The 21,438-nt window shown below is 39.6% G+C and overlaps 1 protein-coding gene across 1 annotated transcript; it reads left to right on the top strand.

Annotated features, from left to right (window-relative positions):
• The first annotated feature begins 16 nt into the window (after positions 1 to 16).
• AKAP8L (A-kinase anchoring protein 8 like) lies at positions 17 to 20,605 on the top strand. The gene is given in 14 exon segments (XM_079966040.1): positions 17 to 140; positions 143 to 178; positions 3,797 to 3,829; positions 5,312 to 5,549; positions 8,376 to 8,835; positions 9,296 to 9,413; positions 10,271 to 10,314; positions 11,740 to 11,794; positions 14,302 to 14,410; positions 14,842 to 14,983; positions 15,369 to 15,474; positions 16,417 to 16,547; positions 17,568 to 17,663; positions 19,399 to 20,605. Coding segments are annotated over 14 exon segments (2,037 nt in total). The 5' UTR covers positions 17 to 31; the 3' UTR covers positions 19,759 to 20,605.
• Positions 20,606 to 21,438: the final 833 nt, after the last annotated feature.

The following is a 21,438-nucleotide window of genomic DNA, read 5'->3' on the forward strand; positions in this document are numbered from 1 at the left end:
GGGGGGGCGGAACTAACCGCCGTAACCGCCAATGGCTGACCGGCTAGGTGAGCGAGCGCGGCCAACAGTGTCGGGAGGCGGGGCTAGCAAGCTGCCGTTGCCGTCTGGCGCAGGAGGTAACGGGTGTGAGGAGTGTGGGTTTGTAGTGGAGCCGCCACCGCCATCATGAGCTATTCAGGTGAGCGTCGGGGGCCGGGGGAGGGGGGGGGAGAGGGCGGCCGCCTGTCGGGCGTGAGGGTGGGGGGCCGGGTTCCTCCCACCCACCGCGAGTGGGCCAAAGGGAGCGCAGGGCCCGGCCCTGTGTCAACATCTCGGGGGGTGGGGTCAGCAGCGCTGCCTTTCCCTTCTCTCCTGGCAACGCTGTGCAAACCCCCGTTCCCCGCGGGGGTGGGTTGCTGAGGTGTTTGCCAGGCGTCGTTTTCCCGTTGCTCCCGCCAAATAAAGAAATGGCGCGTGGGGGGCGGGGAGGTTCTTGGACGGTTTCAGGCTGTGCGCGCAGGGTGCGCCGCCCTCCTCAGCCGCCCGCCCCTCGTTGTGCGAATGGGATCGGGGAAAGGTGAATGTCAGCATTGCTCCTCCGCGCCCGCCGCCTCAGAATCGGGGTGGGAGGGAAGGAAGGAGGGATGAATCTTTGCGTCTCTGCCGTCTTTGCACACGCGCACCCCACTGCTTGGTATTTGCGAGCTGTTATAATAGGAGTGGGTGTGGGAAGGTGGCGCAGGAAGAAAAAAAAAGGGGGGGAACCTTCCCCCGTGTCCGATCGGTTATGGCTTCCCTTGGAATAACTGCCATTGTTTCCCCCTTGCTGAACCACCAACTAACACTCTTTGGGATTTAGAAAGGCTGTTTGCCAAAGAGGAGTTGCTTTCTAAATAAAATAAAATAAAAACGCGAACGTGGCATCTCCCCTTGAATCCTAGCTGCCCGCTGTTCGTTTAGGTTTATGCATGCGCGATGTTATACGGCTATCAGAACTTGCGGTGTCAACATTTGCCTTTCTTGCCCTTTGGTTATGTCACTTCCTAATTCCCATATGTGACAGATGCAGGTGGTATTCATTCCCTCAGCATGTACCATGGTCAATATTTTTCTCAGTCATTAATATTTTTATCAAAGGTAAAGGTAAAAATAGAGTATGGAGTTCTCTCAAAGGTAGTTCTTAACCCTTACCACCCACATAAGATAGTAGCTTCTCCCAGTTCTCACCTGAGATCTTTCCTTTCTCCTCCCAGCCACTCACTCTGCGAGACCAACATTTCCCTGATCAATGTTTTTCTAACTAACCTCAATTAGTCATATTTTTGGCTTCAAATGTTTGAGTAGGGACTTGATACTGGAATGTGAGAAGCATGGGTTCTGTCCAGCTGCATGTCTGGAGTTCTACTTGCTCTGGAGGAGGTTCTGAGGGTGGGGAGATTGCAGGAGAGAGGAGGGGGAAGTTCTGGTGTGCAAGCAGAAGTCTACTGTGCTAGTGAAATAGCAGTACTGGAAATACTGTAATACTATATTTCTGTGAAGTTTTGACACGTTATCTTTGTTATGAAATAAAGATACTTTAGATTTTAATGATATGCCTAATTTGATGATTATCTGAGGAGTTAATCACTCCTGTTTTGATTTCAAATGGGTTATGATAGTTAAATGGAAAATGTTATTAGTGAGCAAGGTGCCGGGCTTACTTTGCACCAGGAAGTGAACACTAGGAATACAAATGGGTGAAAGCATATGTAGTGTGCTTCTCACTGTGAACAGAGTGCTCCTGAGTAAAAGCAGTCATCCCCTTACTTGAACAAATTAAGATTTTGGGCAAAAATGCTGAGCCACAATCACATACATACATACATCAAGTAAAGTCCATTGAACTCAATAGGTTTCTGAGACGTGCACTGTTAGTGGCCGTTTGTAGTGGCTATACAAGTTACTTGTACTGATTCTGATGTACTATAGGAGTTGTATTCTGTGTCCGCTAAATGGCTACAAAAGTTCTTGTGCCTCACGATATTGCTGTGTCTTCTGGACAAGCGCAGGTCCCTTAAGGTCTAATGCATCTTTCAGTAAATATATTTTTGATTAATTATACAAATCTAGTTGTTCAGAATTGGTGTATTTTTCATCTTTAGTAAAAGGACTGTGTGCTAGGTTTCAGAGGACTACTGTTCTGGTACTAGTTCAACCTCTTTATAGGAGATTGTAGCAGTGATACATGCTTTACAGCTAGCCGTTGTAGCTCTTTGCTCCTTGTGGACTTTGATTCCTTTTAGAAGGGTAGTGTTGGAGTTAAAAGGCCTTAAGCAGCAATGTTCTGAATTAGTACCTAAATAGTAGTTATTGCTGCTTCAAGGTCAGTGCATTTTCATTTATAGTCTTGGTTTATGGAGAAGAAGGTGTCTGTTTATGTGCTCCTTCACACCTTCTGTGGGAATTCCCTATTATCCCCTTTTACCACGGTTCACATGTGATTGTTAGTGATTCTGCTAATGGATGTTCCAAGGAACTGTTAGGCGCTCCCTTAGTAACAGTTACAAAAAATAAATGAGGATAGAGAAGGGATGATGTGTGAGATGGGAGAGACAAGGAGCATGTGATCCTGTGGCCTACTCCTGATCTCTAAACTATAGTTGTACGTTACATATATACTGGCCTACAAATGATTACTCACTCCCTAATATTCCAAGCTAATGTAAATTAGCAATAATCCTTTTCTTATTTACTTCTGGTCAGAGTGCTTTGAAATGGAGATTTCACTGGATGCAGTTGAACTTGTAATCCTTATGCTATTGATTTAAACAGGATTGATTCATGACATTATCATTGAGCCTATTTTTGTGTAGTAGTCCCCACTATTCGGGCAGGTGAAGCAGGTCTGAAGGGGATATTGATATATATTTTCAGCAATGTCCTTATGAATGCTAAGTAATTCTGTCTGAGCCTTACTTTTATCAGACTACAATAAAGTAATTAAAAACAATCATCCTAGTGTTGTGCCAGTTTGAGAATTTTCATGTACATGAGTATATGTGTGCTGTAGAATGTGTAAGAGATTCATGACAGAAATGAAAGAGAAACTTTTCGATAAAGTTGGAATACTGAGGGCAATGTTGACAGGAGGCTGAGGGATGGAAAATGTGCATTTTAAATGGCTTAAACAACCTTTTATTAATTGATAGTTTTTTAATTTAATAAACTATAAATTGAAAAATGAGATGCCATAGGTTACTAGTGGGATACATTCACAAGATGTTGCAGGCTGATAGGTCTCAATAGCTTTGTAATGTTTTTGCTCTGTATTGCTAAGGTATAAAAGCTTTGTTTGGATGCTTTCAGAAGTGCCTTCAGAAGTGCTGGATTCTTAGGATTCTGCTATCTCAACATACCATACCACCCTTTCCTACCCCCCCCCCATGCTGTCTATAAACATAGCCTGGGATTTCCTTTGAGTGGCAGTGCTTGCCATAGTTGTTTAAGTCTGTGTAACTCAAGGTTAGCCTATCATTATTAGCAACAAGAGTACACACCAGATGAGAGGGTTCTACAAAATAATGTAGACTGCAGGTTAGACCATGGGCAGTGCAGATAGCACATTCCATCTGTCCACAGATCAAAAAAATGTCAATTACAAGCTGTCAGATGAAATGAAGTTAGGTCAATTTTTGTTAAACTTTTTTCTTGTGATTTAACTGTCATTCAATGAATATTCATGCCAGGTCTGCTTAGTATTTTGAATAGTACTTTGGGTAGAATGATAATAACCTTATAACTAACATGATTTTTTACCTCTGGGGTATCTTCTTTCTAGGTTATGGAAACTGGAACTCTGGCACAAATAGAGGCAAGTACCATAAAACCTTAGTTGACTGCCAATATGCATAACAGTTAAATCAAAAAGTAAATTCAGAACTAATGTTGAAATGTAACGGTTTTCACAGTTTTGGTGTATTTCCTCCTTTTAATATCTTCTGGCACTCATGCTCCTTTTATCCATCAATATCGTTAAGTCAGAGTTTATGTTACAGTTTCTGGCCCTGTCAGTGAGACTACTGCGGATTCTTACTTATGGCTGATATTTGATCATCTGTATGTCTAATTTGGGCATTAATTTATCTCCTTTCACCTCCTACATGCTAACAATCATATTCATGTTAACTCAGAAATAGCCCAATTACTTCATTGAGATTTATCACAAGAAATGTGCATAGCATTATAGCCAAATTCCGCTTGCTTGCTAGCTCTTTTCCAAATGTTCAAAGAATAACAAAGCATCATGAACTTTCATAGGAATTTAGATATTTCAGATGAAATACTATATAGAGTTTGGGGGGAGTATGCCCCACTAAATTACCGGTAAATGGGATTACTTCCGAATAACCATATTTAGGATCAAACTGTTAAGCTGTAATTGTATAAACAGCAGGAATTCAACCCCTTGGAACAGAATGGGATGATTTCCAGTAAACATGTATAGGACGCAGTGTTAGTTTCAAATTATGAAGTGTGGGTAACAATGGAGTATATAAATCATGGAAGGCATGCTGGGGATCCAGTTCTGCATTGTATTCTGCAGTCCAATTACTATTGTAAATGGCTTTGGGATGCCTGATGGGAAGCAATTCATAAATGAAATAAATTATAAGTAGTCAGTACTATTAGCTTGAATAACTTTATTTTACTGGATGTGATGAATTTTCATTTCCACCCTTAATCAGTTTTAATTCTAAATTTGTGTCCTTACAGTATTGTGTGAAGATGAAATATGGTGTCTTGCAATTAGGTTCTCTTCTTATTGACACTGTTGTGCCACTTGCTAGAATTTTTTAAGTGATTTGAGAATATTTTATTGGCTACCCACAAATTCAGCAGATTTCTTATGTAAATGACTAATTGTAGATGCTGGGGTAGGTGCTAAGTGTCTCTCCTGAAAACTCCCCCCCCCCAAAGAGAGGTGGACCATTATCCAAGGTAAGATGTGCTGCTCATGGAGGCTGCCACCTTGGGCCTCTCTAGCAATCAGGATACACCTGACGGTATTGTTAATGGTGCTATAGTTGGAGGTAATACCAATGCGGTAGCAGCTGAGCCCTTTTGCAGATGAGATAAAAATGAAGGTTGACTTTAGCAGGAAATTTGCTATGTACTTTTTCCATAGGTAAGAAGTTTAATATTTGGTAGGAGTTCAGAAAATGTTTGTCCAGACATTTTAGACACAGCTATATCCTGAAGAGCATTCTTGACGGTGATAATCTTGCATTAGATGCTTATGTATGGCAGGCAATCTATGCTTACCAAAAAATTCAGTGACTGCTTCTCATTTCAGGTTACGAGGACTATAATTATGGATATGGATACAGTCAGGATAACTCTGGCAATTATGGGTACGGTATGGCCACTTCAAACTCTTGGGAAATGCCTAATTCAGATACAGACATGAACTATAACGCATCCACTGGCACCAGTGCTGATGTAATAACAAAATTTAACAAGCGCTTAGATATGGTGTCTCATCTAGAAACTGACACGATGCAAGGAGGACATTATGGCTCAGGTGGAGACAGGTGAGTGTAGAGACAAAGGTGAAAAGGTTCAGTAATAGTTATAGATCAGGGCAGTTTCTGAAAGACATGTTGATCTAATGTGCTGTTGCCTAAGAGCTGTTCCCTTTGTTCTCCGACTGATAGTATTGGTCTTTGCTTCATATCTTTGCTGTTGCTTATAGAGCTGGGGGGTGGGGAAGAGACAGAATTAGCCAAGTTGTACTTCCTCTGCCTTAGCTTTGAAAATAAGGTGCTTGTACAGTGGTACCTCAGGTTACAGACGCTTCAGGTTACAGACTCCGCTAACCCAGAAATAGTACCTCAGGTTAAGAACTTTGCTTCAGGATGAGAATGTAAATCGCACCACAGCAGCAGCAGGAGGCCCCATTAGCTAAAGTGGTACCTCAGGTTAAGAACGGTTTCAGGTTAAGAACAGACCTCCAGAACGAATTAAGTTCTTAACCCAAGGTACCACTGTAAGCATCTTTTAGTGAGGAAAGTTTGTTAATACTGTAACAGTTGATAAATTAATTGTAATGAAATAGTCTGAAAGAATAGCAGGTTTTAGAAATCTCATATAGTTTTGGATAGGTCACTATTTTCACAGAGTGTATGTAAGGTACCATCAATGTTAATGGGATATGTGTTTAGTTGGTTACCATAACTTAAGATTTTGCTCCAGCCAACTGAAACAGAAAATAAGTAAATAGAGAATTCTGTAGAATCTTTTCTCAGTACATTTCTCATCCCTAGAAGTCATTAATAAATTGCTTAAGTTATTGTTCATACATAAGGAAGTTAACTTTGGATTGTTGAAGTGACTAGTGCTTATTGCTGTTAAGCAGGATATACGGTATAAAAAGATGTCAGAAGTATTTGCTTCACACTTATACCTGAGATTTTAACAGTTTTAGAGACATTGATTCCCAGACAGTTAGTGCACTTCACTAGAATGGCTATATTTAGGGTTTTATTGGTTGACAGTCCTGTTTCATGGATGCATTTCTAGAGGTCAGGTGAATGAACTATGTCTAAATAAATTGTATGTGTCATTCCCTCTGGGAAAGGTGTCAAGGGGTCACTGTATTATAACCCGTTTTGTGTACATTCATGCAGCTTAGTGGAATCAAAGCATAGTACTTAAACTGTAATGGGTAAATTATGCATAGCATTCTGTACTGCTTTTCTATGTGTTGTCACTGTTTGTTTACCAGGTTCTAAAAGTAGCTTACAGTATCATAGAGGATATTAATATTTTTTATTTTAAAATACCTTCGCTACTCCTTAATATTTATCTTACTGATATTGTGTCAGTTTTTAATTTATGACATTTTCATAAAAATAGAAGATGCAGGAGATTTACAGAAATCCTTAAGGGATTACATAGTATCAAATGTGATTTTGGTAGTGTATGCTCTCTATTTGCACTCATTAAAACAGCATCTCTTGCCTAAGAAAGGTAATTGTTGTAGATAGTTTTGCCAAATAGTATTTCTGTGTTTAAACTACAGATTTCATGTGCTGGAAGAGTATAAAAGTTTAATCTCCCCTTTGCAGATACTGACTCAGGTTGTCAGGCTCTGCTGAAGTTGCAACCCTGTGCACATTTGGAAGCCAGTGTGATGCATCTCCCTATTTTCAGTTCTATCATACTAGGTGAATATTAACCCAGCACTGTTAATTCTCACTTGAGAGCCTAGGTGAGCATTAGAGACTAAATAGCAGGAAGTTGAAATAGATATATATTTTGGAAAACAATTTCATAGAAGGCTCAGCTACAACAGTGAGTAGTGCTATGATATAAATTGGCACAAGATAGGGTTGATAGATGGAATATTTGAGCTTACCCTGATAGCTTTTAGAATGACACTTTTTGTTCAGAGTTAGTTTTTAAAGTCTCCTCCTCAGCCATTGTTTCCTTTCCATGTCCTTGCTTTCAGAACCTTGATACAAAGCTTGACCGTTGATTTTTGCACTTGTGCCCAGTACTGGTTTTATTAAGTGCAACATGACTTTGTTTTGGTCTGCCATAGCAATTGAAACAACATGCTTTCAGGAATAATGTGGATTTTGGCATTCAACTGCATCTTTGTCTCAGAGCCTCTGTACTGTTTTACATGCATAGTATGTAGCTTAAATTTAAAGTTCTTCTGCAGCTTATGGAACATTCTTGTGAAATTGTGCTGGTTCAAAGCTCTCCTTTATAGAAACAAGTCAACTTGTTTGTCTCAGCCACTCATTATAGTGAGCATAGAAAATGGAATTGTAAGGTGTACTCACATATTTTGTCTGCACTGAGCTTTCCTGCAGGCAAAATGTCATGTATAAGCATCTCTTTAGTATATAGATGATTTCTGCTTTCTTTTCTTCTTACTAAAACCACTTTATTTTCCAAACTGCTAATAATTTGTGGGAACCGACCTTGCATCCAGTGACTTCACTTGTTTTGCATAGCTGAACACCTGAAGTGATTAGAGTATGAAACCAGTAAAAGGAAAAAATTAAGAATTTGTATGACTCCCCCAAATTGAAAATATGTTTGTCAATCTGATCAGAGTGCTATGCTCTTTCTGTGATTGACTGAGGCTAAACAGAACAAGAATTCTATGTAACCTTATGTTGATTGCCCCCTCTATGTCCTTCCCCACTGCTATAATGCCCAAGGGAATAATTCTCATACTGAGTTAAAACTTCAGTTGAGCTTTGTTATTACCTTGACTCCAGAACAATTATGAGAGGTTGTTTCCTTTAATGTGACCTGTTTTACTGCCATTTTTGGCAGACACTTTAACATGGTGCTCTATATGCTACTGATTAGATTCCTTGCTTGCTGTGCAATTCTTGCAGGTATGATACATATGAGTCCTACGACTCAAGGCCTTCACTAAACGACCGTGATCTATACAGATCCGGCTATGATTACAGTGAAGCTGAACATGACACCGACAATGCCTATGAAGGCCACTATGACAACTCCTATGGGAACCGCAGGGACCAGTACCACAACAGAGCACGTGACAACTTTGGCCACCGGGGTCAGAACTGGGCCAGAGACAGGCGAAATAACAGACCCATGGCTTCTGCATATTCTGGGCGCATGGGCGGACAGTGGAATGAACCGCCAGTGCCAATGGGAGGACGGGGCCATGGCCCCAATAGGCCCCCATCCCTTTTCTCCCACAAACTATTCCCTGAATACAACATGTTCCAGGGAATGCGAAGTTTCTCTGGCAACATGCGCTTTGGAGGAGGCGGCATGAAACAACGAATGAGGAGAAACTGGAAAATGTGGGATGCAGATTTTAAAGTAAGTACCTATGTGATCTTCTCCCACCTGTTTTCTGCCCCATTTTTAGGGACATTGCCCAGCAAGAGAACTGCCTAGAACTGAGTGCAAAGGAGTCTGTTTTGTAATTTAAACTGTTTTATTATAGGGAACATTTTTCTTCTCTGTCTCTTACATCTGCTTGGCACATCTTTATTTTAAACTGTTCTTTAGGAATCTCATTGTCTTCAGTATGCTGCCTTAACACTAAAAAGATTAATCACTGGATTTTAGTCATATCTAGGAAGTGTGACCTGGGATTCATTCGTTCGTTTCTTATAAAATAGGTCAGGTCTTAGGTGTGCATGTCTGTACCTGTTGAAATGAGTTTTCTTGAGTGTAGAGAACATAAAATGTGAATGAATGCACATTTCTTGGTTGGTGATAAGAGAACTTTTAGACTGTGCATGTGAGTAAAAACAGTCTTTTCTTTAATTCATAGAAAAAAAGAATAAAGAATGAGCCTACTGCTAATAAACGAAAACAGGCTAACAGTTCTGATGAGCCTGACAGTAAGGCAGCAAAAACTGATGGCTCTGACAACTCTGACTCAGATAATGGTAAGAGCAAATCACTGAAGCCTCCTGCCTTGTCTTCTTTTCATTGCACCTTAGTTTGCCAATATTGAAACATTAAAAAAAAAATTAAAAACTTTATTTAAACTGAAAGAAACCAATGATTACAGGAATATAATATAAAAAGTAAGCTTCACGTTATACTTTGGTTGTTCAGGAAAAGGGTGCATCAAGACAACCAGATTTCCCTCATCAGTGCAGGCAGACAACTTTGTGCACCAGTACCAAGAATATAAGAAATAAAGTCCTTCCACATAGCATATAATTTTCAGGGTCTTCTGAGCCATTAGAGACCTTTAAATAGTGGGCAATCTCTGAAATTGCTGTTTGTCCTCATACATTTGTATCAAATGGTGTTTTCCACCACTGTGTTATTAAGATTCTGATTGCAGCCCCTGCGTCCATGTTAGCAGGTCTTTTGAGCATGAATTACAGAAGCATCCTAGAGATTTAACTGAGAAACTCGGTGGGGCCATTACAATAACACTTTCACATATATTGGAATCTCCCTATAAATGTTAGTCCAAAATTTAGAAACCAGTGGGCATTCCCACCAGAGATGAATAAAGGTGCCTCTGCCCCCCACACAAGCGATCTAGCAAGAGTCCAGATATTCTAGAAATCTGTATCAGTGTCTGATGCCATGTATGCTGTTTTTTATTAATGTTCATTAAAACAAAACTTTTTGTGAAATATTTCAGGCCTGCAACCCTATACCCACTTACCTGGGAGCAAATATAATTGAACTCAGTAGAACTTGCTTCTGAGAAGTCATATATAGGGTTGCACTGTTACAGTCATTTTATAGTCTGTATAGTTACTTGATATGTTGTTCTTTTCAGAAGAGGGCCCTGAAGGAGAAGCTACTGAGAAGGGTTCTAAAAATGTGAGTCTGAATTTAGTCTTGCTACAAATACAAAGATTTATAATCCCAGTGTCTTATACATATATGATAGGAACAAGAGTTACAAATGACGTCCTGCCATGCTTGCCTTTCTGTTTAGGGAGAGACCATGTACAGTTCCTTTTTTCTGTTGTTCAGAAACCAGAGGCTAGTGTGACTAGGTGATGAATGAATGTTTAAAGAGCAAAGCTGACTCAAGGCATTGGTGCCCGAGGTGAACACAAGCTCATTCCTCAGCCTCACTACAATAAGTAGTATAATAATTTAAATTGTTGATAATTGGCTCTCCTTTAATGATTCTCATGGTATGTAGACTGGGGTAACTCATTCACTTTGCTTTTTGTCAGGTCTGACACTGAGAAGACATACTTGGTGTTTTTTCAGTTATTTATTGAAGATTTAACGTATAGATCTATTACAAAATACATCTGCTTCCAAATAATCTATTATGTTGTGCTCAGATATAGGATGGACAGAAAGTGTTAGTGTGCAAATAGAGCGTGAACCCTATACAGATTGCATTGCTGGCTATTCATTGTAAGTGATTGGGATTGTGCCAGCTGACTCTGCTCCCATCTGATGTTAGTGCATGTTAAAGTTGGGTTTTGTGTGCATATAGCTCAATATATGTAGGTCTGATTTGTGTAAATTGTGTTCCCCAAATGTGAGAGATCAGATCTGGCCTGCATGCATAAGGCCCCCTACTGTAATATGGCATTCATTGCACTGGTGTCAGGCAGATGTAGTGATAGGATGGATGCAGCAAAAGGGGGTTAGGCCAGCTGACACAATTCCCCACCTTTTAGGTATGTTTGTGTATGGCAAAGAACTTAAGAAGGCATAGAACAGGAATGGCCCTCCAGATATTGGTGGACTACAACTTACATCATCTCTGACCATTAGCCATGTGCCCTGGGGCTGATGGGATTTAAAGTGCAACAACGTTAGAAGAGCCAGAGGTTCCTTACCTCTGGCTTAGAGTTTGAGCATAGAGTTATAGTTTGATTAGTGCAGAACTGAGCAGAGTTCTATTTCAGTCCATACTATCCAAATGTAGTTAGTGTCAATTTTTCAAAATTTAATTGCAGATCTTAGGATTTTGAGAGGTTTCTTAGAACATGAAATTCTTAAACAAATTCTGATGCAGCTACGGGTTTTTTCATTGCTCATTGTTGCAGAGAATTTAAAGGATACTCACAATCACAGCCTACTATATTGATGTTTCTAGTAAATGGTAATTTTGTACTGTGGTTATGAACAGTGGCTGTATTTTGTCTAAGCCCCAAATCATCTTGGTAGCTAGCAGCACTCCTGATTACTTGATGTAAAGGTTATTTTTACATGTGTTGTTACCTTGCCTGTAAGCAAGTGCAGCTCTATGCTTCAGTGTCTTTAATTACATTTTAGGAGGGAGAGGGAGAAGGAGGTGAAGATGAGGAAAGAAAAGGAGACTCTGAGAAAGGTAAGTTCAAATGTACATGCATTAGGGTACTTCTGGTGATTATGTTATTTTTTGTGACAAGATGTGTGGAATATTGTGCAATTTCTTTCTGGGAACTTGGTGTATAGAATAACCAAATCACTGTTTGTATCCTTTGAATAATTTGGTGTACTGATTAATTTCTTTCTTTCTTTTTTGTTTGTATCTTTTATATTTATATTTTTCTTGTTTTATATTTTTTCTTTTTAGTTTTGAATATTTGGATGTAATGTTTAATATATGCTTTCTTTGTAATTTTTAAAAATGCAATAAAGATTTTTTTAAAAGATGTGTGGAATATTGCAGGAGATACGCATTATTGTATTAGAGCATTTTATAAACCATTGATAAATTCCAAGTTTCAGTTTTTACATGTTGGTTCAGAACTAACCTAGCAAGTATTCCCTAATAATACATGTATCTTGAGTACAACACAATTAGTTAAATTTACAATGATCAAAATATTCAGGTAGAAGAGTTTTACATTGTGATGTTAATTCTAGCAATTCCCTAGACTATTTGTGGAGGTAGGCTATAACTGTTTTGAGATAGTTTCCAGTACCAATGTGGCTATGCCTTCAGCATGCACAGCAGATCACTTCCAGACAGTGAAATTATTCAAAAATAATAGCTCCCAGAAGCAATAAAAATCTGCCAGTTGGCTATGCTATTACACATGATTGTTACACATCATCCTAATCTCCGAGTGGTGCAAGATTATAGAAGTCCAGACACTTACCCAGTGTTTGTGTTTCCCTTGGAAATGAGGCACAGCAAAGACTGTGGTTTCTTGGATATATGGTTTATTTACATATGTAAACAACCTGAGCCTATGGTAGGGGTTCATAGCATTACACTCCAAGATGTACTCGCTTCATCCCAGTCTTAGATGCCAGCAGAAATCAGCCATGGCCCTCTGTCACCCTGCTCCAGTTTGCTGCCTTGAACAGACTGCCACCTTTTCCCTCACATCATTCCCAGCTGCAATCCTATACCACTACTCTCCTTCCAACCCTGGCCTTTGTCCTGCAAGCTAGCTATGACTTGAAGGAGAGGCTTACACCCATTAGTCCTCCAGCACAGAGTACAGTCATACCTTGGGTTACAGCCGCTTCAGGTTGCGTTTTTTTGGGTTGCGGACTGCCGAAACACGGAAGTACCGGAACATGTTACTTCCAGGTTTCAGCAGTCACACATGTGTGCTGAATTGCAACCCGCGTGTGCAGACACAGGTTGCAAATGTGCATCCTGCATGGATCATGTTCGCAACCTGAGCGTCCACTGTATTTGCTTTGTTAATTGTCCATTACCTTCCTTTTGTTTTCCTTGATGGCTCTTCTCTGAGGTGTTTTCCTGAACTTGAAACTGGTTTGGCCTGTACTACAACCTTTTGCTAAATCCAGTGTTTGGCACCCATGCATTAGAACTGGGGTCCAGGAACCCCACAAACTCATAACAATATAGAAGGAGGGGTGACGAGAACCTGCTCGCCATCCGTAAATAATCAGTCTTACACCAAGATGGGTTGCAGAAATCTGGCCGCAGCTCTCCCCAGAAGCTGCTGCAGCCCCAACCTTTATTGTATGGCGAAGAAAAGATACAAATTCAAGGAGAGAGCTTTGCCTCAGTCAGCAGATAAAAGACAATACAATACATTAGTCTCATGTTCTCACACCAGACCACGCAGTTGATCATGCTATGCTACGTGAACCAATCATCGGATGGCATGAGCTGTCCACGCGCTGCTCATGTTTCCAAGCAATGCTTTCTGCTATGAAATCACCTTGCAATAATGAACTTTTGCCCATGCTCTTATGGACAAATGACCATATTCCCACAGAGGGGTTGCTGGTTTGTCTCTGTTCTTATTTTTTATTATATTTTTGTGTGGTTGATAGTGTAATTCTATTTTGTGGACAACACTGAGATCTATGAGTATAGGGCAGTATACAAATGTAATAAAAAATAATAATATAAGCAGCAACACTTATACCTGGAATAACCTGAAGAGAATTCTACTGTGTGGGATCAAGCTCAGAGTTCGTCTAAACTGTAACTCACACTTTATCCTTTATCCAATGACCAGGCTGATTCCTATTTAATATGTAGTACTTTCCAATTAACCTGTGAGGCAAACTAAATGTTTTTCTTCTCATATAAACCATCACTGAACAATTGGTTTTGTGTATCCCACAGTTGTGTCTCCCAACAATTATATATGTCTTAAAATTTTAAGTAGCAATTATGCTTCCAAGTCTGATTAAACTCCAGGAAACTAGCATTTTGTGAATTATTTTATGTATTCATTTAGAAAATTTACAGACTATTTTATTTTTTTAAAAAAACTATTCAAGCGGTGTACAGATAAGTTATAGTATGGCCTCTTCATTGAAGGTAGATTAGGAACCTGGAGCCCAATCTTACCCAGGAGTTCAGTAAGGTCCATGAGTAGGTATTCTTTAAAAAATAAACTGATCTTATTCATGTAGGAGCTATGACCATTCAAGAAGAGATCAGTCAAATCAAGCGCAAATTGCAAGCTGGTAAGAAAACTCAAGAGAGGCAAAAAAAGAGGTATCGTGATCGGATGGTGGAAAGGTAAGTCCAACAAGTTGTTGGAGGTTGATGTTTCATGTTGTACTTTCAAAAGTTTTTCAAAGGTATTATAACATTTAAAAACAAGCAATTCTCTGTTTAAATAATAATAATAAGCCAATGCCCTTCCAGTGCTCTACACCACAGCTGTACTGAAGTTCTGTGCAGTCTTGGGGATTGCTGGTAGGGTTAGAACAAGAAGTTGGAGGGTTGATGGTCTCACGTATTCACCAACAACAGTTTCAGGATACATGGTCTATAAAGAGTTCAGTTGGGAATAAGACAGCAGTGTTGCCTATTCAAGCACACCTAGTGTATTGTAGTTCTTTGCTATAGTAAACTATATCAGCTTGACTACATAAAGGAAACTGGAAGTTTTCAAATTACTGCTGTGCAGATAAAAAGATTTTTCTTTATTTGATATATCTTAACAGGATTCAGTTTGTATGTTCGTTGTGCAAGTATCGCACTTTCTATGAGGATGAGATGACCAACCATTTGGAGAGCAAATTCCACAAGGAACACTTTGCATTTGTTGGAACCAAGCTGCCCCAGCAAACAGCTGACTTCCTCCAGGTAGGCTTTTTTTTCCTTTGAGCATTCCATTTTCCTTTAGATATTAACATGCAAAGCTAGATGTGGCACTTTGCTTCATTTTCCCCAGTCCCTCCTTGTCATTTGGTTTTTAATTATTTCAAGTGGGGCAAAAAATGTACTTTTGGATGACTATCAGAGTAGAAAACATCAGCATCTCTCAGTTCATCTGTGCTGCTCTTGCATTTTTCAGTACACAACACATCCACACCATTACCTTAGTTCTTGCTTTTGAGAGAGATGGGGGAAAGGAAAGGAAGGCATAGCTTTGATTGTACTGTATAGTAATCCTAGCATGTTGTGCATTGGGCCAGGCCAGTATGGTATTATGCACTATTGAGTATTCATAAGCTTTTCTGCAATGCAGGAGTATGTTGCTAATAAAACAAAGAAGACAGAAGAACGCCGTAAAGCAATTGAAGATATTAATGCAGTTATACAACAGATCTACAAAGACCAAGATCTTACCCAGGGTAGGTGTCTTAAAATTCAGCTAAAACGCAATACATACTGTTGTTTTCTTGGGTAAAAATGTTCAGTTTTCATTCAGAAAAATAGGATAGAGGATAGGAAGCAATTCCGTAATGTTCTGTGTGAGACAAAGATGTGCCTAAATTAACTTTGCTATTAGCTGAGATGGATATTGAATGCCCCCTCCCCCTTTTGGTCCTTTGGTACAGTCGAGGGGGGTGTTTATGTGTGCAAAACAGTCATTGTGTGTACGGTAGGACAGGTACTTTTTTAGAGAGAGAATTTCCCCCACTGCCCCTGAGGAATGGAAGTCTGTTATTTCACCCTCCTATATATTTTCCTGCTATCAAAGGTTTCCTATAGGAATCCTATGGCCCTCCAGACGTTGCTGACAGCGTTCGCAACTCCCATTGTTCAGGCACATTTTGCGACAGAGAATTTCATTAATGCAAACAGTTTTTGAGCTCTGGGTACAGTACTTGCACCTAAGATTTCAGATTAAAACTGCCACTGCTGGAAGGAAAGGAGGACCTTTTTCTGCCTCCCCACTTCCAACCACTCTTTGAAGACTGGAGAAGAGACTCTCATAAGAATATTAGGGGGGCAGGCAGGGGAAGTATGGCTTTGTTTTTTGCAGCCTTCAAATGAGGACTAGACCATGTGAAAAATGAACATAAGATTTTAGCTGCAGTTTATTAATTTTCAGCTTTGTATTCTTGTTATTAAGAAGCACACCTAGACACTCAGTTGCGGTACCCATAACCTAGGTTTAAGGTGCCATTTAGCTCCTAGTTTTTATATCTCAGTTTCTAACACTCATCATCCTTCACCATTGACATGGTGGCTGGGGCTTATAGGAGTTTGTGTTCCCACAGCAGATGGCCATGGGTTTTCCATATGCGTTCTACAGTCTGTAATATTATGACTTCTTTAACTTTTCTCAGACATAGGTATGGAACATTTTGTAAAAAAGGTGGAGGCTGCTCACTGTGTTGCTTGTGACCTCTTCATTCCGATGCAGTATGGAATAATCCAGAAACATCTGAAGTCCCTTGATCATAACCACAACCGCAGAGTAAGTGGATTTGTTGAATTAGCTGTTCACCACAAAAACACACTGGAGAAGCTTGAACAATCACTACATCATTCAACTTTATAATGCCAAAAGAAGATGAAGACTAAAGCAATTGAATAATTTAGGGGCTTTAATGCTTATTTTAACGTAAATATACTTTAAAGAGCATGCTTAAGAGACTATAGTATCTATTTTAAATATATATATCAATATAGTATAGCTACTCTCCTGGCAGTAATATAGCCACTAATGGCATCCCATTACTTCCAAGCAGTTCTTTGACTGCAAATGTAGCTCCTGCTTGGTTTTGTTAAAAAACACACACACCAAAAACCTGCTTCATTAAATTTTTTAAGAAGTCTTTGAGTTGCAAACTGATAATTTGTTCGCTGAAATTCAGTACCCTTAAGCTAAAGAACTTTAAAAGTGCATTGGCCAATAAAAATTTTATGTAGACTTTTTGATCTGTTTTGTTAAACACTAACTTATGAAAGAGGTGTGTATATCTTGCTTCACACAGTGGGCGTAGGCTGTGGAATCAGTTGATCGCTGCAGCTCAGTACATGTCTCTTTCTTTTGTGTTACCCAGTGTTTACTGGGAGAGGTGTGGTACACATGCAACAAACAGACTTACACTGCCAAATATAAATTTGCCCTCAGATGTTTGGTTGGATATTAAGGTTCAGAATTAACAGTGGATAGGGTCTGGTGAATTGACAGGTGAGAAAGCAGATTTTTTCCTTCTCAGCTTCCACAGTCTAAGTCTAGAGTGGGGAACCTTTTTGGCTCCACAGGCCTGATCATTCTCAGGATCTGCCTTGCACACCAAATTTGACCTGTCAAAATCAATTTTGCTTGGGAAGTAGGAGGAGGTTTGTGAGTCTCCTTCCCACATTAAATAGTTCCTGATGAAAATGTGTGAAAAGTTACTGTATTTTGGAAGGCCTGTCTTGGTATAAAAAAGAATGAAATGTAGGTACATTTTGTGCAGACCATTTATTTATGTATTTTGTCTTCTAGGCTATGATGGAACAGTCAAAAAAATCATCATTAGTAGTTGCAAGAAGTATTCTTAACAATAAACTTATCAGCAAGAAATTGGAGCGATATTTGAAGGTAAAACATATAAACATAAGAACGGCCCACAGAGGGGTTATGGGCAGAATCCAAAGTGGCATGAGCGAACTTGATGCTTGCACTGTATAACTTCTTTCCTTCTACCTGCAGCCACCATGCATTCCTGAAATCTGCTCCAGAGGATACCCTATCCCTCTAATGTAAATTTTGAGGGTGCATGGAGGGCTTCAGGGAAGAAGTGTGTAAGGAGAAGTCTGTTCCATTCACACACATGTTAGATACAACTCCCCCCCCAAAAAAAAAACTTAAAAAGAGCCATATTGCTATGTTAACAATGGGAAAGCTTTTATTTTTTAATATTAACTGAGTTTTAATGTATTTTCCGCTAATCTCCATTTTATCTCTCTGCTTCATAGTGCACCCTCTCTTCTCCATGCCTTACTATAAGGGCACTCTCAGTTTCTAAGTCTTAATTTCTCTCTGCAGACCACTGAACCCATTCCTTTTTCCATTTCCCCATCTGTACGTGTCTGCACCTCCAACTTCTTAACTTCCCTATGTTTTCTTACTACAGTGGTACTTCTAGTTACGGACTTGATCCATTCCAGGGTACCGTTCACACCCTGAAGAGTCTGCAACTATAGCACCACAATAGAGCACTTCTGCGCATGCACGAGATGCGCAGAGCGCTTCTGCGCATGGCGAAACCCGAAAGTATATACTTCCGGGTTTGCCGCGTTTGTATCCTGAAAAAACGCAACCAGAGACTGACGTAACAAGAGGTACAACTGTATGCAGTTCTTTGCATCTTACAGTGGTTTTTTCTGTTTGCACCCAGTTTCTGTATACACTTTAAAAATCACCTCTCTCTCATTTTGCTTTCTTTCCTATTGTGTTCCCCCTCAAAATACTTTATTGAGAGTGGCAGCAATAGCCCCAGAATATCCACCCTAGTGAAGGGTCCACAGATGCAGATGGACCATGTAGCATGCTTAGTATGCTGCAGCAGGCTTGAAAGACATCTCTGAATCCAGGAAGAGGAAGTGTTATATAGGCATTCTCTCATTTCCAGTGCAGTTTGGAAGGGTTTCAGTAGGCATTATATGTTCTTGTAAAGATGTGGGAAAGGGCCACAAATGATGGGATGTGGAATTTCCCCAAGTAGCTGCAAATAGAAGGGAGGAGACCACAATCAGTCTGTGAACTGGGCATTGGGCACACCTAAACTGTACTCTATGGAGAGTTTTAACAACTTTTGCAAAATGAACAGTAATTGCTGTGTAAATTGCAAGATATTTTTAAACTCTTTATAAATTGATATGTACCCACCCACTGGAGTGGGATGACTTTTTAAATTTGTCACATCCTGGAGCTTAAAAGAAATGAGTTTGCTTGTATAATGGAGAACACATTCTTGTTTTCAGAAAGATTATTGAGACACTTGTTGGTTGAAATGCCATAGTCCCCCCAAAAATGATCAGGGATCTTTCACTTGTATCAGAGACTTGATTATATCTACTAGTCAAAGAAAAGGAATGAAAGTTTCCTGATTTCTTGTTTCTTTTGTATTTGATTTTCTTCAGGTTCTGTAGTTTAAAGCATACCAAAAATAAATAAATTAGTGCAATAGTCAAGGCCTTAAAATTACTTTTATGTGATGGCCCCACTCAACAACAGAAACATGCTTACCCAGCTATATATTGTAGACTGCTCAGTTCCTTAAAGTGTGTGATGTTTAATGCTGGGTGTCAGGTGGTTCTGATTTGTTTTGCAGGGGGAGAATCCCTTCACAGATGATCCTGAAGAGAAAGAGGAACATGAGGAAGGTGAGGCAGGAACAAGTGGAAATATGGAGGAGGGAGCAGCTGAAGGTGAAGAAAACAAGGCTGAAGAAGAAACCAAAGGTGGAGACAATCCTGCTGAGGAAGATGTAGTTGAAGAAGGTACTGCAGAAAACAAAGGAAATGATGATGAAGAACCACCACCAGGACAAATGGAAGAGCAGAATTTGAACACATCCCAGGAATCATTTGCTGCTGAGCAGGAGCAAGAATGTGATGAAGAAGAAGACAAAGAAAAAGAAGAAAGAAAAGGATTCATACCTTCAGAGGATATGGAACCACCTGATGAGTGAACTTGCACAGAAGGTTGAAGCGTTTTGAGACTCTGCATTAAAACTTTTTAAACCATAACTGTATTTGTGACACTACATGGCACGCAGCTTTGTTTCTCATTGACTACATTTTCACCTAGTTACAGCACTTGAAAGCCTTTATCTGTAAAGTGTTTTTGGAAATAGCTTTTTTTAACCAAATCTTCATTGTATTAGCTAGGTTTTGTGCAGTACAATTTTTAGGTGGCTTTATACTAGGAAAATACCTCCCCTCCTTTTTGAGTAAATAACTCAAAACCAAATTGTGTTAATTGGCTTCCAACTTTGGGGGGAGGTAATTGTCCTCTGATTTTCTCCCCCCTCCCCCTTTAACTTTGTATATAGTTGAAGATGTTTTTGTTCCCTAGCCAGCCGTGTCTGGATATGTCAATAGCAGAATTCTGGGTTTTAAATTCTGCACGATCGGAGTAACTTCCATGCAACTGTAGCATTCTTCTACTCTACCTTTTTACTTTTAATATGCAGAAGTAATACTTGGGGGTCAGCACAATAGTTTTTCCAGTGCTTTTATTTAAGGATGAATTCTTCCAGTGGATTGAGATAATATTAGGATTACCTGTACATGTGGGTTTTTGGAAGAAGCAGCCACATGAAGGATGTGCAGGAAGCCTCAAAAAGGGATAAATGCATCCTAGCACATTCGTAAAAGGCAATTCAGCATTGCTCCTTTTGAGTTTTGTCCTGATGTTGTTTAGGGGACATCATTTATGCTGCTTGCCTTAGATTGCTATTCTGTAAATGAAGGCTATGGTAGCCCATATGAAAGATGAAGAGTGTTACATAAACATTAAATATTCCCTTCAATGCAGTTCTTTGGCAGTTGTCTCATTCTAAATCATCCTGCAATCTCAGCAATGTACTACTGCTTCTCTCTCTCTCTGTGTGTGTGTGTGTGTGTGTGTGTGTGTGGATACGTGTGTGCTTTTTTACTACAACCCAAGGTTTATTTTGGTTACACTCTGCCCCATGAAGCAATAGTGCTGCTACAACTACTACTGCTCTTGTTCATCCGTCATTTATTATCGTGTGTTTCTCTTCAAGTACATGTGTGCTTCCTACAGTGAAAATCAGGTAGTGGACTGGACAAGGTTTTATGATCCTTTGTTTCTGCTTTCCTGCTACATCAAAGGAAAAGGGTGAGTGAAGTAATTGTTGCACCACAGGATGCAGGCCTTGCTGCCATACACCACTCCTGCTACCTTAAGCCTTTGAAACACCTAGCATCTGGAGCTATATGGAAATAAATATTGTGAGTAAATTGCAAAAGTCATTACATTTAATCAACAGAAATAGAAATGTTGAAGGAGGCTTCAGAGTACAGTTTTTCTTTAGGAATGTGTAATGACTCAAGTGTTTAGAACAGTATGCTATGTTTTGTACCTTATCAAGTCTTAGATGTTCCTGATAATGAATTAAATGAATATTGGGTGTACAGTACTGAAATTATAGAACTAAACTCTTTCTACATATCTGAGCTGGCATCTTGAAATGAAGTGTGTGCTCTGTAAGTGAAGAAAATTTCTGCAACAGCTGTTAGCGAAGGATAGTAAGTTTTAGAAGTATTATGGCAGTCACTGATTGTGGCATAGGTTTCTAATCTTTAAGTAGTCATTGCTGCCTTCTTCAAGCCATTTTAGGTAT

This window comes from Podarcis cretensis, assembly GCF_951804945.1.
Source record: "Podarcis cretensis genome assembly, chromosome: 2".
NCBI lineage: Eukaryota > Metazoa > Chordata > Lepidosauria > Squamata > Lacertidae > Podarcis > Podarcis cretensis.